General features: G+C 43.9%; 1 protein-coding gene across 1 annotated transcript; it reads left to right on the top strand.

Moving 5' to 3' along the window:
• The first annotated feature begins 13,961 nt into the window (after nucleotides 1-13,961).
• Nucleotides 13,962-16,061, top strand: LOC117272855 (uncharacterized). The gene is made up of 7 exons (XM_078164842.1): nucleotides 13,962-14,308; nucleotides 14,390-14,466; nucleotides 14,582-14,762; nucleotides 14,863-14,984; nucleotides 15,249-15,477; nucleotides 15,631-15,729; nucleotides 15,967-16,061. Exons 1-6 carry the CDS (start codon nucleotides 14,047-14,049, stop codon nucleotides 15,726-15,728), a joined length of 969 nt encoding a protein of 322 aa, XP_078020968.1. The 5' UTR covers nucleotides 13,962-14,046; the 3' UTR covers nucleotide 15,729; nucleotides 15,967-16,061.
• The last annotated feature ends 1,215 nt before the right edge of the window (nucleotides 16,062-17,276 follow it).

Below are 17,276 nucleotides of genomic sequence, written 5' to 3' on the forward strand. Positions count from 1 at the left end.
CCAACAGACTTAAAAACAGTTTTTATCCTTGGGCCATTAGAACCCTAAACTCCTCACTCTAATCACTGCTGCTTTTATCACCTGTTAAATTGTGAACTTGTTTACATCATTGACAGTGTGCAATATCTGTGTACTTTACCTTGCACTACCGGACTTGCACTTTTGGATGTGCATCATTGTATATTACTGTGTATTCTTTTTATTTAACTCCTTTTTTACCATGCCATTCTTTCATACTATTTAATTTTGTACAGATTTTATCCATTTTTTCGATTTGATTATGCACTGTACTGTGAAAGCTGCTGCAATTTCGTCATGCACCAAGTATGATGACAATAAAGGAAATTCTGATTCTGATTCTGATTCTATGCAGGATCTCAAAGTCTTGTCCTTCTCCTCTACGAAGAAAATGCCTGTCCCAGCTGAAGACAAAGAGGCGCGTATGATGCCTGCAGCCAGTGATTCATTTATGTAAGTCTTCATGGCCTTTTTTTCTGGGGTGGACAGGGAGTACAGTCGACCCTTGAGCGGAGAGGTGCCGGCAGGAAGTCACTGGTACAATCGTAGGGCCTTTGTGGGGGCAGAGTGGCCTTGGCCTTGCTGAAGACTTGACGGAAGTTGTGGTATTCAGGAGGTAGCCCGGAAATATTTGGTGAAGATCAGGTGGCGGGAGAGTGGAGCAGCAAGGAGGTGTGTTTGAGGCAGGTGAGATGACAAGAGGTCCCCCACTCACAGATGGAACCAGTCTCCCAGTCAATTTAAGGATTATGCCAAAGGAGCCATGGGTAACCCAGGATGAGCAGCAGGCAAGGAGCTTCCAAGATGTAAAACTGGATGGTCTCGTGGTGGTTGCCAGACAGGAGCATGGGATCTTGGACAGTCTGATGTGACTGTGACTGAGCCCAATTTGTGGCCATCTAGATTCAGAGCAGGAACCGGATGAGGCAGAGGAACCCACCCAAGCCTCGGTCTACCAGGGTCGCCAGGGTGTGAGGACCATCAGGAAGGAGAAATCGGATTTGAAACGGTGGTCTTTTGTTGTGGGGAGGTAGCGTCATTGTCAAGCTCACCGGTTTTCCCCCGATTAATGGTGAGCTTTGGCTTTTGCTGGGCAGTTTGACACGAAGTGGCCTGCCTTCCCACAGAACATACACAGGTTGGAGCGGAGTCAACGTTCCCGTTCCTCAGTGGTTAGGCAAGTGCGGCCCAGCTGCATCAGTTCTGATTGCTCCATCTGCTGACCTAGCGAGGAGGATGAACTGGTGGAGCCCCCTCTGGACCGGACTAACAACTGGCAGGTTGGAGCCCCTGATGCCTCCCTCGTCTATGGGCCTGGGTCAATCTAGATGGCTAGCTCAATGACCCCATCCAGCGTGGAGGGAATATCGTGGAAGAACAGTCCATCCTTGATATAGTCAGCCAGGCCATGGAGGAAGGTGTCAACCAGGGCAGCAGAGTTCCAGCTGCTCTGACTGGCTTTGGTGCAAATGTCGATGGAGTAGTCAGCCACCATCCTGTTCCCCTTGCTATATGCCCATTAGCCCCCGTGCAGTCTCTGAGCTGGAGACCCCCAAGCCAAAAACCTTGCATAGCTCCTCAGCAAATGACTGAAAGAAGGTACAGGCTGGAGACAGCATTGCAGAGTTCCCATCTGGGGCATAGGGGCATCTGTGGGAAGCAAGGGAGCAGGAGCCGATGCAGGAGGAGCTGGTGAGGGCGTAGGAGCAGCAGGCTAAGTGAGGAGGGATGTTAGCTGCTGCAGTTGGCTGGCTACTGCCAGGAACATTAATGCTTGCCTGTTGACCTCGGCTGCCTGTCTTGCCTCCATGGCGGCTGTGGACATCATTGCCTCATGCTGCTGGAGGACACCCTCTATCCTCTCAAGACGGCTAAGAGGAGTGGGATTGAGTGCTGGGTCCATAACTGGCCAGGTTAATAATAATAATGATAATAAATTTTATTTGTAACGCACTTTATATTTAACGAAAAATCTCTAAGTGCTACAACAGCAAGAAATGAAAAAAAAAGTTAAAAACAAGAGTTAAAAGCAGTTATCAAAGTAACACGAGCAAAAAATTACAGATTAAAAGATTTTTTAAAAAGGTACGTTTTAAGGCCCTTTTTAAAAGAGTCAATTGACTGTGGAACCCTCAGGTGTTCTGGGAGGGTGTTCCACAGTCGAGGAGCAGAGGAGCAGAAGGCTCGATCTCCCAGTGTGCGGCTCTTAGTCCTTGGGGGGAGAAGTCTGTGGCTGTTGGTGGAGCGGAGTGAGCGTGCTGAGGTCTGGGGGGTGAGGAGTTCTTTGAGGTACTGGGGGGCGTTGCCATGGATGCACTGGAATGTGAGGAGGGAGACTTTGTAGTCGATCCGAGCGGAGATGGGTAGCCAGTGTAGTGAGTGAGGAATGGGTGTGATGTGCTCATATTTACGTACTCTCAGCAGGATTCTAGCGGCGCTGTTTTGAATGTGTTGTAATTTCTGTATGCTCTTGCTGGGAATCCCGCTGAGAAGTGCGTTACAGTAGTCGAGTCTGGAGGAGACAAAGGCGTGGACGAGCTTCTCTGCATCTCTTAAGGTGAGTGTGGGACGAAGTCTGGCTATATTCCTCAGGTGGAGAAATGATATTTTGCAGAGGTGATTTATGTGGGCCTCAAAGGTTAGCTGGGGGTCGAACCTGACACCAAGGTTAGTGACTGTTGATGATAGAGGGATGTCCTTGCCGGAGAAAGTAATGCAGGTTATGGAGGAGTTTCAAATCTGATGAGGGGAACCAATGAGGATGGCTTCAGTTTTCGAGCTGTTCAGCTGGAGAAAATTATGTCTCATCCACGCCCTTATCTCCTCCAGACATGCAGTGAGCATGGAGAGAGGTGATACTGCTGATGGTGATGGATGAGTGTCCGTTTTGATGTATAATTGCGTGTCATCTGCGTAACAGTGGAAAGATATCCCGAAGTGTCTGATGACTTTACCGAGGGGGAGCATGTAGAGAATAAACAGGATGGGTCCAAGCACCGATCCTTGTGGAACCCCGCAGCCAACAGCATGTGAGCGAGACCTTGATCCTCCCATGACAACGTATTCTGACCTGCCAGTGAGGTAGGACTCAAACCAGCTCAATGCTGTGCCTCTGAGGCCAACAGAGTCATGTAGATGCTGGAGCAGTATGTGATGGTCGACCGTATCAAATGCTGCAGATAGGTCGAGGAGGATGAGGAGGGATGGTGAACCAGAATCAGCAGTCATCAGCAGATCATTTGTAACTCTCAGTAAAGCTGTTTCCGTGCTGTGGGCGGAGCGGAAGCCAGATTGAAACTTTTCAAAGATGTTGTTGGGTTGGAGGTGATCCTGTAGGTGGCCGGCAACTACTTTCTCTAGAAGTTTGGAGAGAAATGGCAAATTGGATATGGGCCTGTAGTTTGCAAGTACCTGAGGGTCAAGGGTGGGTTTCTTGAGAAGTGGTTTGATAATGGCTGTTTTTAGTGCAGATGGTATATGGCCAGTCTGAAGAGATTGGTTTATAACTGTGGTAATCAGAGGACAGAGGGCAGAGCTGTGCGCTTTCACCAGGGCAGTGGGAAAGGGGTCGAGGGCACAAGTGGAGGGTTTCATCCCTTTAATAATGTCTTTCACCTCAAGTTGAGTGATTTCTGGAAAGGAGCAGAGGGGCGACGTGATACCAGTCTGAGGGTTGACAGCTGGAACAGACAAGGGGGAAGGAACGGAGAGGGATGAGCGAATAATATCAATTTTGGTTGTAAAAAAGTCCATGAAGTTATTACAGTGATCTTGTGTAATTCCTGTAAGTGGAGGCTTTTGAGGTTGAAGGAGGTGGCTTATAGTGGAGAACAATTGCTTGGAGTTTCCAGGACTGCTTTGGATGATGTTGGAGTAGAACTGTGACCGAGTGTCTTTAAGGGACTTGGAGTAAGTCTTTTGGTGGTCCCGATACGTTGTACTGTCAGGGGGTGTGGTAGGACCCAAATGCAGCACAATCTCACAAATAACAGTTTGTAATGTCCTCTCTGCAGGTTGAATAGTGCACCGGAAGGTCAACAGATAACAGGTAAGTATGGACTTGGTTCAGATGGGTATGCACAGCATTAAGTCCTTGAGTTGAGCTGACTTCGTGGGCAGGGTTAGGTGAATTCACGCTCATGGGATACAGATTGTTAAAGAACGCGTGAGCAGGGAAAGTGAGCCGGTTAGCAAAACTCACTATTAACAGTTCAGAGTTTAAAGGCAGAATCCAGGGAACAGGGAGCTGGCAGGTAAGTAACTGTTTCAGGAAGTAGTAAACACACGTACAATTGTGAACAGGAGGCGACGGCACCATTGAGGAATAAGCAGGGCTAGTGGTCAATGCAGAGGCAGAGTCTGTAACAGGCATATAAACCCAGGGGAAGCAGGCAGAAGAGTTGTTGTGGACAGGCGGAGGATCGATAAACCAGCAGGACAGGAGAAGCCACAGACAGGTGATCTCTCTTGAGGAAGCCAGCGTGGTGAAAAGCCACACAGCAACAGGCAGACGAGAACCAAGAAACGCACAGGCAAAACTCGAAGTCGGGGACGGAAGGCTGTTGTTTTGGGGTTTTTTTGTACTTTATTTTTATAGAAAGAACAAACACAACATACAGCATAGAAAACAAAAACAAACCATAGAACAAACATTTGGTCACCTACACATTCATACATACATTATACTGATGGAGATACAAGTTAGTTCATACAGTAATGGCTCAGTTATCATCTCTTGTGGTCACAAACATAATCCATTTTTCCCAGTATTTCAAATACTTATCCATCTATAGACTTAGCGAAAAGGTCATCCTTTCCATATTTTGAATATTAGTCACAATATCTATCCAGTCTGTCTCTGTCGGAGGTGTCGCCTGCAACCATTTTCGGGTTACAGCTTTCTTGCTGGCTGCTAATAATATTTTTAAAAGATATTTGTCTTGCATCAGTAAATGAGGTGCAATATTGCCCAAATAGATTGTAGAGAAAGAGCAGTAAATTTCGTCACCAAAAATATTTTGTATTACTCGTATAATCTCTTGCCAGTATGGCTGAATAGCTGGGCAGCACCAAAATATATGAAAATGGTCTGCTAGCTGTTCTCCACAGTTCCTCCAACATAGACCTCTGACCGTCTCCCCTGTCTGCACACTTTTTAACTTAGGAGTTATGAAATACCTGACCAGATTCCGCCAGCAAAAATCTCTCCAAAGACCAGAACTAGTGGAAGTTGACTGCACAGAGCACATATTCAACCATTCTTCCTCTGTGATGATAGTTCCAGATTCTTTCTCCCATTTTAATCTAACCTTATCTGTTGAGTGTTTCTTATTAGATCGAATAAGGGAGTACAGTGTTGAAACAAGTTTCTTATTGTCCTTATTTTTGTACATGTCAATAAATATGTCAATTAGGTTAGTCTCACATTCCTCTGTTGGTTTTATCTCATCATTAAAATAAGTCCTGGTTTGAAGATACCTAAAAAAATCCAGTTTTTCTAACCCATATATATCCGAAATTTTCTGAAAACTATCAAATTCTCCCTTCGATGAAATTGAGCAGTAAGAAGTGATTCCCCTTCTATACCAGTGTTTAAACCTCTTGTCAATCCTAGCGGGTTTGAATTCGGGGTCAAAAGCAACCCATCTTAGCAGTTTAGACTGTCTTTCAAGTAATGGTGATTTACATTCCTTAAACCAAATTTGAAGGCAAACTCTAGACCATTGATTCAGGCTACTAGAATACTGCTCATACAGTGTTTTACTACCCAGTATAGATTGTACGGTATATCTAATTGTGAAGTTTCCAAATCCTTCCATTTTGCTATATAATTTGGGTTACAGCAGCAAGCCAGTGGTCTTAATTGCACTGCCTTATAGTAGTCTGCTAAGCATGGTAATGATCTACCCCCTTTCTCTTTAGAGAGTTGCAATGTTTTGAATTGAATCCTTGGCCTTCTACCCATCCATATGAACCTTGAGATCCACTTATCCCATTCGTTAAATTGCATTGGTGTAACCATTACTGGCAGGGATTGAAAAAGATATAAGAGTCGAGGAAGTAGGTTCATTTTTATTGTTTCTATCCTATTGTGCATATCTAAAGGCAGCTGAGACCATCTGTCAATATCTGAATTGATGTTTTTATTTATGGGGCCATAGTTGCTTTCATAGATCTTGGATAGATCTTTAGGTATTCGAATCCCCAGGTACTTAATTTCGGATGAATTCCATTTAAAATCAAATTTATTTAGCATGTCTTTCTGAGGAGTGTAATTATAACATAAAATTTGGGTTTTTTGCACATTTAATTTATACCCAGAATAGGTTCCAAAGTTTTTCAGTGTAGACATCAACCTAGGGATACTAAACTCTGGCGCTGTTATAAGCAATAACACGTCATCCGCATATAGGCAAATCTTTTGCTCCAAGCCACTGACCATTATTCCTTTTATCGCCGGGTCATCCCTAATTGACTGTGCTAAGGGTTCGATAAATAGCGAGAAAAGAGCTGGACTGAGAGGACAGCCTTGACGGCAGCCTCGCTCCAGCTCAGTGGGCTGTGAGTGATGTCCGTTAATTTTTATTCTGGCATCTGGAGAGGAGTATAGTGTTTTAATACATCTAATCGAGTCATCTTTAAATCCAAATCTTCTCAGCATCAGATATAAGTACTCCCAGCGAACCGAGTCAAACGCCTTTTCGGCATCTAGACTGAGTGCTGCAGCTCTGTTATTCCCCTTAGTCACATGATCAAGTACGTGCAGCACCCGTCTAATATTGTCTTGCGTCTGTCTATCACGCACAAAGCCTGTTTGATCTGGATCCACTAGGTCTGGGATTATATGTTCTAGTCTTTTAGCCAGTATTGACACGTACAGTTTATAATCAATATTCAGTACAGAAATTGGTCTATATGCACTACATTCTTTTTTATCCTTCCCCTCCTTATGAATAACTGAAATTATTGCTTCCCTCCATGTTCTTGGTGGATCCCCTTCTTTAAGTGTGTGGTTAAAGCAGTCCAAAAGTATAGGCACTATTTGCTCTTTAAAGGCCTTATACCATTCGGCCGGGAAACCATCCGTTCCCGGCGCTTTATTGGCTCTCAACTTAGAAATCGCTTTTTCTATTTCCTCCTTTGTGATATCTGCCGTTAGGGCTTTATTCTGTTCTTCACCTATGGAGGGTAGATCTAGTGATTCTAGAAATGTATTTATTTCCTGAGGACTAGTTGTATTTGGTTCCCTGTATAGTTCTCTGTAGTAGTTTTCAAAAATGTGTTGTATGTCCTCTAATTTGTGGCACACTTTTTTAGTTCTAGGGTCTCTAATTTCAAATACGGAACTCTCTGCCTGTTGCTTCCTTAGCCTCCATGCCAGGAGTTTCAGGGCCCTAGGGCCATTCTCATAATATCTCTGCTTAACACACTTGGCTTTTTTCTCTAATTTCTTCTCATAGAGTCCATTTAATTCCTTTTTGATGGTGTTGATTTTATTTAGAATGTGGGGATCCTTCCCTTCAACATGTTACCTCTCTAACACTTTCAGATTTTCTTGTAGATCAGATAGCTTTTTATCTCTTTCCTTTTTCTTATGTGATGTGTAGGCAATAAGCTTTCCTCTGATCACTGACTTAGCAGCGTCCCACAAAACACTTGGTGATACTTCCCCATTATTGTTGTTATCCATGTAGTCTTTAAATTCCTTTCGTACATAATTCCTACATGCGTTATCATTTAAGATACTTGTATTAAGTCGCCACAACGTGTTTTTCTTTTTATTGTCTAGGTGCAGGGTTAGATAAACAGGCGAATGGTCAGAGACATCTCGAATCCCTATACTGCATTTCTTGAGTCTGTGTCTGTCTGAGTTATATGTAAAAAAATAGTCAATTCTTGAGTGTACTCTGTGACTTCCTGAGTAAAATGTGTACTGTCTTTCTGTTGGGTGGAGGTCCCTCCATACATCAATCATCCCGAGCTCTGTCAACATATTCTTCATTACTCTAGTGTTGGGAGCAGGTCTCTTTAATGTGTTAGAGGAGTCTAGCTTACATTGTAGCTGGATATTCCAGTCTCCTCCACATATTAAAACTCCAGTGGCTTCAGAGGCAATCAAATCAAAAATTTCTCTTATACAGGAATTATCCTGGCCAGGTGGTAAATAAACATTAACTAGTGTAACTTCTTTCTGTTCAAGGAACCCCTTAACAAATACATACCGACCCTCTTTATCACAGAATTCAGCAACCACTTGAAAATTCACTCTATTTGGAATCAGTATTGCTATCCCTCTTCTTCTCCCTTTCTTACAACATGAGTAAAATGTATTTCTAAAACCATATTTTTTTAACTTTTCATGTTCAATTCGGTTGAGATGGGTCTCCTGCCAGAATACTACATGCGGTTTCTCCCTTTTCATCTTTGCAATAACCTTGCCCCTTTTAATTGGGTTGTGTAAGCCATTTACATTAAGGGTAACTACCCTATATTCCTGACATTGCATTTAATCCCACAGTTAACACAGGTAGGTGAAGGACATGTTAGCGGTGACCAAACCTGAACTGTTTTTGAACTATAAAACAAACTCGAAACATTACAAGATAAAACAAACCAACACATTAAAAAACTCAAGTTGACTTCCATTTTGAAGTAGTACAACACTTCTTAAAGTGGAGGGAGTAGTCTAGTGAACCACCAGAGCCCCCCTTCAGTGCAACCTATAATATCCCTGCTCCAAGGGTGTATTTGTGCACTAAGTTCGTCAAGATCTGATCTCTTTCCCATAATTGTCAGTCAACTATATTCACTATGGGCTAAGGGCGAACACACACAGTAATAAATTTAAAGTTTGGCACCACATGAAATTAGGAGCTGGTAGTTGTGTATTAAATGAAAATGAGAAATGGAGAGAAAACAGAAACAAATGGTGCTCAGTCTTAGTGGAGAGGGGGGGGAGTCCGCTACAAGAAAACAACAAAACAGCAGGTGACATACAGTTTTTACTCCCAGACACTATACAGTACACCTCCATCCCCCGGCCCCATATCACTAACGTTTTTAACTGGACTGTAGCTCTCAGTCGAGTCTCTGCTCTTATAATGCAAGATCGTTACACAGTCTGTTACCTCCCGTTTACGTTGTCACTGTGTCTATCATGGCCGCTGAAAACCTCGCAGCCCTTGCTTAATCCACTCCTGGTGGGACTGGGTGCTGGCTGCCTTCGCTGGACGCTGCCAGGTGTTTTCCGTATTTTCTCCGGAATCCCGGATTGATCAGTGCTCTCACGTTCAAGCGGGAAGCCCCTCTTCTTCAAATCCTCCGCCACCTCCGCTGCACTCCCGTACGTTACCGGTCCGCTGTCGAAGAAAACTCGTAGCTTGGCTGGCGGTGGTGTCTGAAACCGTATTCCTTTTTCCCGCAAAAGTCTCCTAATCTGCGCATACGCCTTTCTTTTTGCCAACGTTTCTGCAGGGTAGTCATGGTCGAAATAAATCCTCCTGTCGCCATAGTAGATCTCCCTCTTCTTCCATGCAGAGTGCAACACCAGTTCTTTGGTTTTAAACTCCTAAAAGTATACAACCACTGACCTTGGTTGTGCCTCCCTTGGGGGTTTAGGGCCGAGCGCTCTGTGACACCGTTGTATTCCAAGTTCAACTTCGGCGAGGGGCTGCAGCTCTTTTTTGATCATATTGTCAATAAATTGCTGGATGTTGTTTTCCTCAGCTCCCTCTGAGATGCCATAAATGCGTATGTTATTACGCCTCGAACGTGCTTCCAGGTCTGTTAGCTTCATCTGCAAACTATCCTGGGCTTGTAGTGACTGACTCAGCACCTCACTTAAGTCCACGGTCCACTCCTCGATGTCGGCTATACGGCCTTCAGCTTCGCACACTCCTTCGGTTGTAGCTTTAAGGTCAGTTGCTACTTCACCTAGCTTATGTTGAATTTCCTCCCTTATGTCGGCCAGTTCCCTTTTCAAATCTTCTCTGATGCTGTCTCGAAAATTACCCAGCTCAGACTTCATCTCCGTGACCATAGTCTTTATGTCTGCGCAGATGGTGGCGATGCTAGCTTCCATATCCACTGCTGCTAACTCAGTGTGTTGTCCTTGTCCGCCATTTCCGTCTCCGTGTTCCTCTGCTATGGTCCCCTCTGTCGCCAATTTGTCGCCCTTCTCCGCTTTCCCGGGTTGTTTACCCTTGCCCTTCTTGTGTTTTCCCCCTCCATCATTAATTAGAGCAAAGCTTGGAGAGTATTTGTATTTAAATTGGGGAATAAACTCCGACCGACCGGGAGGGATTATTTATGCGGCCATCCGCTTCAGTCGCTCCACCGGAAGTCCGACGGAAGGCTGTTGTGTTTACAAAGGCAGAGAGGAGGAGAGGTGGTCAGAAGCAAGCTGAGCCACAACCAGGAAGTTAATGCACAGATGAGGGCTGGAGAGTCAGGCATAACACAAAGACAATCTGGTAATACTAATAATAATAATAAATTTTATTTGAAGGCGCCTTTCTTGGCACTCAAGGACACTGTACAGATACACAAAATGACATTAAAAAGACATTAAAAAGAAACAACAATAAAAAAAATTTAAAAAAAACAATAGAAAGTGACAGATAGCAATTGACATCAGATGGAATAGGCAGTTTTAAACAGATGTCTTTTGAGTTGTGATTTGAAATGGGGGAATGAATCGATGTTTCTGAGTTGGGGTGGTAATGAATTCCAGAGACAGGGAGCAGAGCGGCTGAATGCTCTGCTCCCCATGGTGGTGAGACGGGCAGAGGGGACAGACCGGTGTGTGGAGGAAGAGGATCTGAGGGAGCAAGAGGGAGTGGGAACATGGAGGAGGTTGGACAGATATGGGGGGGCGAGGTTGTGGATGGCCTTGAATGTTAACAGGAGGACTTTAAATTGAATACGGAACTGAACCAGGAGCCAGTGGAGCTGTTGGAGGACAGGAGTAACGTGGTGGATGGAGGGGGTTGGAGTAATGACACGGGTAGCTGAGTTCTGGACCAGTTGAAGTTTATGGAGGGATTTGTGAGGGAGGCCAAAGAGGAGAGAGTTACAATAATCAAGACGGGAAGTGACGAGGCTGTAGATAAGGATGGGGGCAGTGTGGGGGGTAAGTGAGGGGCGGAGACAATTGATGTTTCATAGGTGGAAGTAGGCAGACCGGGTAATGTTATTGATGTGGGAGTGAAAGGATAGTGTGCTGTCAAGGATGACACCCAGACTCTTAACCTGGGGGGAGGGTGAAATGGAGGAGTTAGTGAGAGAAAAGCTGTCGGTTTTGGATAAAGTGGATTTGGTGCCAATAAGGAGAACCTCGGTTTTGTTACTGTTTAATTTAAGGAAGTTTAGGGTGAACCAGGTCTTTATTTCAGTGATGCAATCAGTGAGGGAGGTGGGCGGGAGAGTGGATGAGGGTTTAGGGGTGAGGTAGAGCTGGGTGTCATCAGCGTAACAGTGGAAGTGGATGTTAAATTTGCGAATGATATTGCCAAGGGGAAGGAGGTAGGTGATGAAGAGGAGGGGCCCCAGGACAGAGCCCTGGGGCACACCTGAAGTGACGGAGGAAAGGATGGATTTAAAGGACTTGAGTTGAATGAACTGAGTGTGGCCAGAGAGGTAAGATGTGAACCAGTCTAACGGAGTGTGGGTGATGCCAATGGAGGATAGCCTCATGAGGAGGGTGGTGTGACAGATGGTATCGAAGGCTGCACTCAGGTCGAGGAGGATGAGGATGGCGAGGGGTCCAGAATCAGCTGCCATAAAGAGGTTGAGTGCTGTTTCAGTGCTATGGAGTGGGCGGAAACCAGACTGGAACTGTTCATACGGTTTATTGTGGGATAGGTGAGAATGGAGTTGGGAAGCAACTGTTTTTTCGAGGATTTTGGAGATGAAGGGTAGATTGGAGATAGGACAGAGGTTGTTGAAGTTGGAGGGGTTGGCGCCAGGTTTTTTCAAAATTGGGGTAATGGCAGCAGTTTTGAAGGATGTAGGGACAGTTCCAGTGGTGAGAGAGGAGTGAATGATGGCAGAAGTGAGGGGGACCAGAGAGGGGAGGCAGACTTTAACAAGTTGTGTGGGGAGGGGGTCGAGTTGACAAGTGGATGGCTTGGATTTCTGGATGAGTTCTGTGATTTCTGAGAGAGTGGGGAGTTGGAAGGAGGAGAATGAGTGTGTGGATGGGTGAAAGTCAGCTGAGATGCTGAGGTGAGGGTTTGAGCCAAGGTGCTGGTGGATATTCTTGATTTTTGCAGTGAAAAAGGACATAATGGAGTTGCAGAAGGAGGTTGTGTACAAGTGAGGGGAGAGAGAGTCCTGGGGTTGGGTGATATTGTTAAAGGACAACTTCGGTATTTTTCAACCTGGGCCCTATTTCCCCATGTGTATGTGTGCGTATGATTCATGGGTACCACTCGTTCTAAAATTGGATCAGTATTGAGGGAGGCGGATGCAACCGGCAGCCGTGAAACGAGCTAAAACGGTAGATAGTGATTTACTGGGATAGTTTCATTCACCTGGGTGTCAATGGAGGTTTCCCCTCAAACAAAATGAGCACCCTCCCCCAACTTACTTTACCTGTGTTGTGTCACTACACTGGATGTTTACGTGATCATGATTATGTTACTTGAACAAAGGTGGCCTGACAGTAAATTTCCTCAAATCTAATATATTTCAGAAGTAGCTGTATTACCAAGAAGCTCATATTTAGGCTATTACACTGTATCTCGATTTGATGGTACTGTAATAACTTATGTAATATCTTGTTCAATTATATTCTCTGAGCATGCCCAGACACTGTTTTGAACCCCACTGGGGAGGCCCACTTCCCATAAATGTTGTATTTACACATATCACAGAGATTTGTAGTGGGAATGAATGATGATGATGATGATAGTTATTCAATGACTGCCTTTATATGGTGTGTTCAAAGAAGTTTCACCTTGAAAAAGAATATTGACTTATTATATGCAACATTCCCAAGCTATGGCTAGTGTGACTTCAAGAATGGGAGATTTGATTTTTCAACATTATTAGGATTTGTCTGAAATGTCATCTTAGTTGGAGCAGTAAAACTTTTCATACGTGGCTGTAGGTAACACCTACTTCTTTTTTTGTCTTTCTAGGGAAGTTGTGGTGGTGAGGTTTCTCCAACAGAAACTGAATTTGCCACAGTCCCACAATCCACTCCGACCAAGACTCTAACAAAAGATGTTCTAGAAACATCAGGAACAGTTGGGCCTTGTTCGACCTCAAGATTGCGACTTGTACTCTCAAGTCCTCCTACTGTCACTCCACACACCAGGCTGTCTTCATCTGGAGTGTACCCTGCACTGCCTCCAACTATGGCATCACTGGTTGTAAGTGTAGCAGTGCCATCACTTTCTCTGGACAATTGAATAGTAGCCTCTAACCTCCTACATCACTGCAATGACATCCTGTGTATGTTTTTTGTGTCCTAAGACTGCACAGCCTCTGCATCAGCCACATGACACGTGTCGTGTCACAAGTGAGTTGAATGTCTCGTTTGTCATTTGTAAAAGGAAGGAAAAGAGTGATCCATCCATAGTAATATTATCAGTGTGAGATTTTCAAAACTCATTTTCAATATATTGTTGCTATGAGATATAAATTCCACACTTATCCTGTCTCTTCAGACTGAACCTGACAATCCAGAGGAACCAGCAGTGAGTGATATCAGCATGAGCTTTGGGGAGATGTCTCTGGATCCATTAGACACAAGTTATGCGGTACCTAGCACGAACCTCGCCTTCCACCCAAGACTCTGGCTCTGCCTCAGGAAGCTCTCATGGGGATACCCCAAGAGGATGGGCCGAAAACAGGTGGCTGGTGAATGAGTCTAAGGTCATGGAACTTTTTAAAAGGTGCAGCACATATGGCTGTTGAGTAGAAGATGAAAAAATAATAACAAACTCAAGCCAAATTAAAATACACTGAACATGCATAAATGGACACTCTGACAAGTGGGTATCATGTCCTGACAGAAGAGGGATGGCTGAAAACAATCTGCTGATTAGTTCAGCAACAGTTTTCACAGGAGGAACGTACTCAGATATGGCAGATAGGGCTCAACTACTCAATCTGCACATCCCAAGGCAAACACAGTTCTATGCCATTCAGTCAATATACCTCATACCAGTCATCCTTTATGCATACAGGGAGCAACATGACAAACTCACAGAGCACCTCACTCAGGAAAGAGCATCTGGGAGGAAAATTGAACTGTGTGGTGATGCCAGATGTGACAGCCCTGGTAAGCATTTTATTCGTTCTTCCAAATGTGAGTACTTATGGTGATTTTACCGGTAAAAATTTACATTTTGTTTCTCCCCAGGATTCAGCAGTAAATACTCCACTTACTCCTTCCAGGATGATGCCACAAAGGAGATTGTTCATTTTGAACTGGTTGAGGTAATTCAGCGTGACTTGTGTTTGAATGAAATGCCACATCTGTGTGGAAAAAAAATATTTTACTTGTCAAATTCTGTGAATGTACCGTATTTGATAAGACATTGTTCTGCTGTAGGTTACAGAAGCATCCAGTTCTGTTGCTATGGAGGCCATGGGGTTTCAGAGGGGGCTGAACCACCTTCTCTACATGGGCGTGGATATAGGTGTCATGACGACAGACAGGTCACCATCTATCCGAAAGATAATGAGGGACACCTGCACTGACATCCACCATGAATTTGACCCCTGGCACAAGAGTAAGTAAAATGGGTTTAGTTTATTTGTTTTATCTATAAGGGTAGATACATAATCATATTTTCTTTTTGATCATTTGGATTTGTTACTTGTTTTTCTCAGGTGTGAAGAAAAAGCTTGTCACAGCCTCAAATAAGAAGGACAACAAAGATCTCCAACCTTGGGTAAAATCAATCATCAACCACCTGTACTGGTCCTGTGAGTCATGTAAAGGTGATCAGGAGGTAATAATGAGATTATTTTGTAATTGTAACACACGATATTGACTTGACAATATCACAATCTTTGAAGGAATAATATTTTTTAGGTTACATGATAAGGATGGTAATTACTGGTTTGTCACTGTGATATAATCTAAAAGGCTAAACCAAATTTCTATTCAGCTGTCCCAGATGTATACTCTAAGTTTGTGATGTCTTTCTGAAAAAGTTTGTTTTTTAAGCATAAATGTATGACTTATAAATATTTTTATGTTCTCATTCCTGCAGGAATGTGTGCATTGGTGGAAGTCTCTGCTCCATCACATTTGCGGTGTGCATCGATGGGAGGAGAATGGTGTGGAGCACACATGTCATCACCCACCTTTGACAGAGGTGCAGCAGAGAAGAAGGAAGTGGATCAAAGCAGATTCACCTCCTTTTCAGGCTCTCAAAGCAATTGTGATGGACAGGAACCTCCTTCAGGACTTGAAGCAGATGTCTTGTTTCAAGCACACTGGTATGCCTTTTTTCGCCTCTTGTTTTTAATTCACTAACACAACACTAATAAAAAAAATATCCAATGCTATGAGGAGTACTAATACTGCCAAACTCTACAGTACAGTTATGGTACAGTACATATTACATCTTTTCTTGTGTGTGTGTCTCATAGTTTTGTGCGATGACTTCAAGTCTCTCAGAGCAAAGATGTCCTGCGGTCACACTGTCACTCCGATGTCTCTCACCATCTGGTGTCTGTGTGCTGGATGAGGTACACTAATGACATCATCACATTCCCTTCATCATAAAACTCAAACATGTTTTAGTGACTTCTCTGACAAAGTGCATAGTGGCAGCATGTGTAATAAAAGAGTAACTTTATAGTAGGTTAAAAATATAGATTAAATAGTAAAAAGACAGTATATGACTTAGCTGATAGAAGAAACACATTAAACGATCATTTCCCACTCTGAAACTTTTCTCTTTGGTTTTCTTTATAATATTAAAGGGTGAGTGCAAATTTGTGTGTGGCCAGACTGACTGTGATGCTGAGTGGCCCTTTGAGGAGGTTTGTAAAATGGCTCTTCTGACCCCTGAAGAAAGGGATTACTTTGAAAGGAAAATCTTCAGCAACGCTGGCGAGAGTTACTTGGATGTCAAAGCAGTATCTCAGTTACATTATTCAAAACTGTTGATAGAAATCTTATTTGCTTGTTGTGAATACAGCGTTTGAATGTAAAAACATCTCATTGTGTTTTAACATCACTCCTCAGTGTCCTGGATGCCAGTCTCGTTTGATGAGAGCTGACCTCCATGATCTCAGTGTCCAGTGCCCAGTGTGCACAGCGAGGAGAAGAAGGGCTTATCAGTTCTGCTGGCAGTGTTTGAAGAAGTGGAAAGGCCCAGCTCCACGTTCAGACCGCTGTGGGAATGCAGACTGCCAAGACCCACTGGAAATACTGAGAAACTGCCCGGATATCACCTTCAAGGATGTGGAGGGGGTCACTGGCTGTCCCTTGTAGTGTAATATTTACTATAGTGTTCGTACTGTACCTTTAAACTGACCTTTAAAAGATACGTGTTGAAGCAATATAATCTGTGCAACTGACAAATTACACACTGGTTTAATATTTCATGTATTCTTATGACACACACACACACTCATTGAGCACTTAAGCATTGTGGTGGAGAAGTACCTAGGACTCACTGTGAATCATTTCTAAAAATAGCATGAGGATGGGTTCAGAAAACACTAGTGGAAAGTTAGGGGAATTGCAGTTTGTCCTGATATGACCCTAGAGGGGGAAGGACTAAAAAAGTGCAAACTCAGCAGAAATGTGACACCTTTATGATCAGCGCCCAGTGGAAAAGTTTAAGGAAAAGAGATGACTCAGCAGAAATTCTACGATAAAAGAGCGAGCGCAAACAAAGAAATTTCAGTCCTGCTCCGGAGCTTGACTCATTGAGTTGTGATGTGTTTGTTGCCTGCGAGCACATTAAACTCAGTTGCATCTGATTCTACGTGTCTCCAGTGATTTTTTTTGACCTCTGAGTATTTGAGTTTTTGATATCTAATGGAAGACAAAGAAAGTCCGTTTGAGAGGAAAAGAGCGAGGTCGCGAGCTTTCTGGCACGGCTCGCGACCTTGACTTTTTTGCTTCTACACCCTCCATCCGTGCCTGTCCCACCTGTGGTGTTCTGCTGGAGCATGATAACAGGAACTCACTGTTAGGCCGTGTACTGGGTGCGGTGTAGGGTGGTGTTCAATTTTGTGTGTCTGAATCTCAGTGAAGAGTGTGTGAATGAAGCAAACATATC

The sequence above is a fragment of the Epinephelus lanceolatus genome, chromosome 22, assembly GCF_041903045.1.
Source record: "Epinephelus lanceolatus isolate andai-2023 chromosome 22, ASM4190304v1, whole genome shotgun sequence".
In the NCBI taxonomy this organism is placed as follows: Eukaryota; Metazoa; Chordata; class Actinopteri; order Perciformes; family Serranidae; genus Epinephelus; species Epinephelus lanceolatus.

Excerpts from the sequence above, each read along its gene's own strand:
- LOC117272855 (XM_078164842.1), top strand. The coding sequence starts at position 14,047 with ATGGCTGAAAACAATCTGCTGATTAGTTCAGCAACAGTTTTCACAGGA. Across the intron at positions 14,763-14,862 it reads ATTTGACCCCTGGCACAAGA|GTGTGAAGAAAAAGCTTGTC; the intron begins GTAAGTAAAATG and ends TGTTTTTCTCAG. Across the intron at positions 15,478-15,630 it reads GTCTTGTTTCAAGCACACTG|TTTTGTGCGATGACTTCAAG; the intron begins GTATGCCTTTTT and ends TGTGTCTCATAG.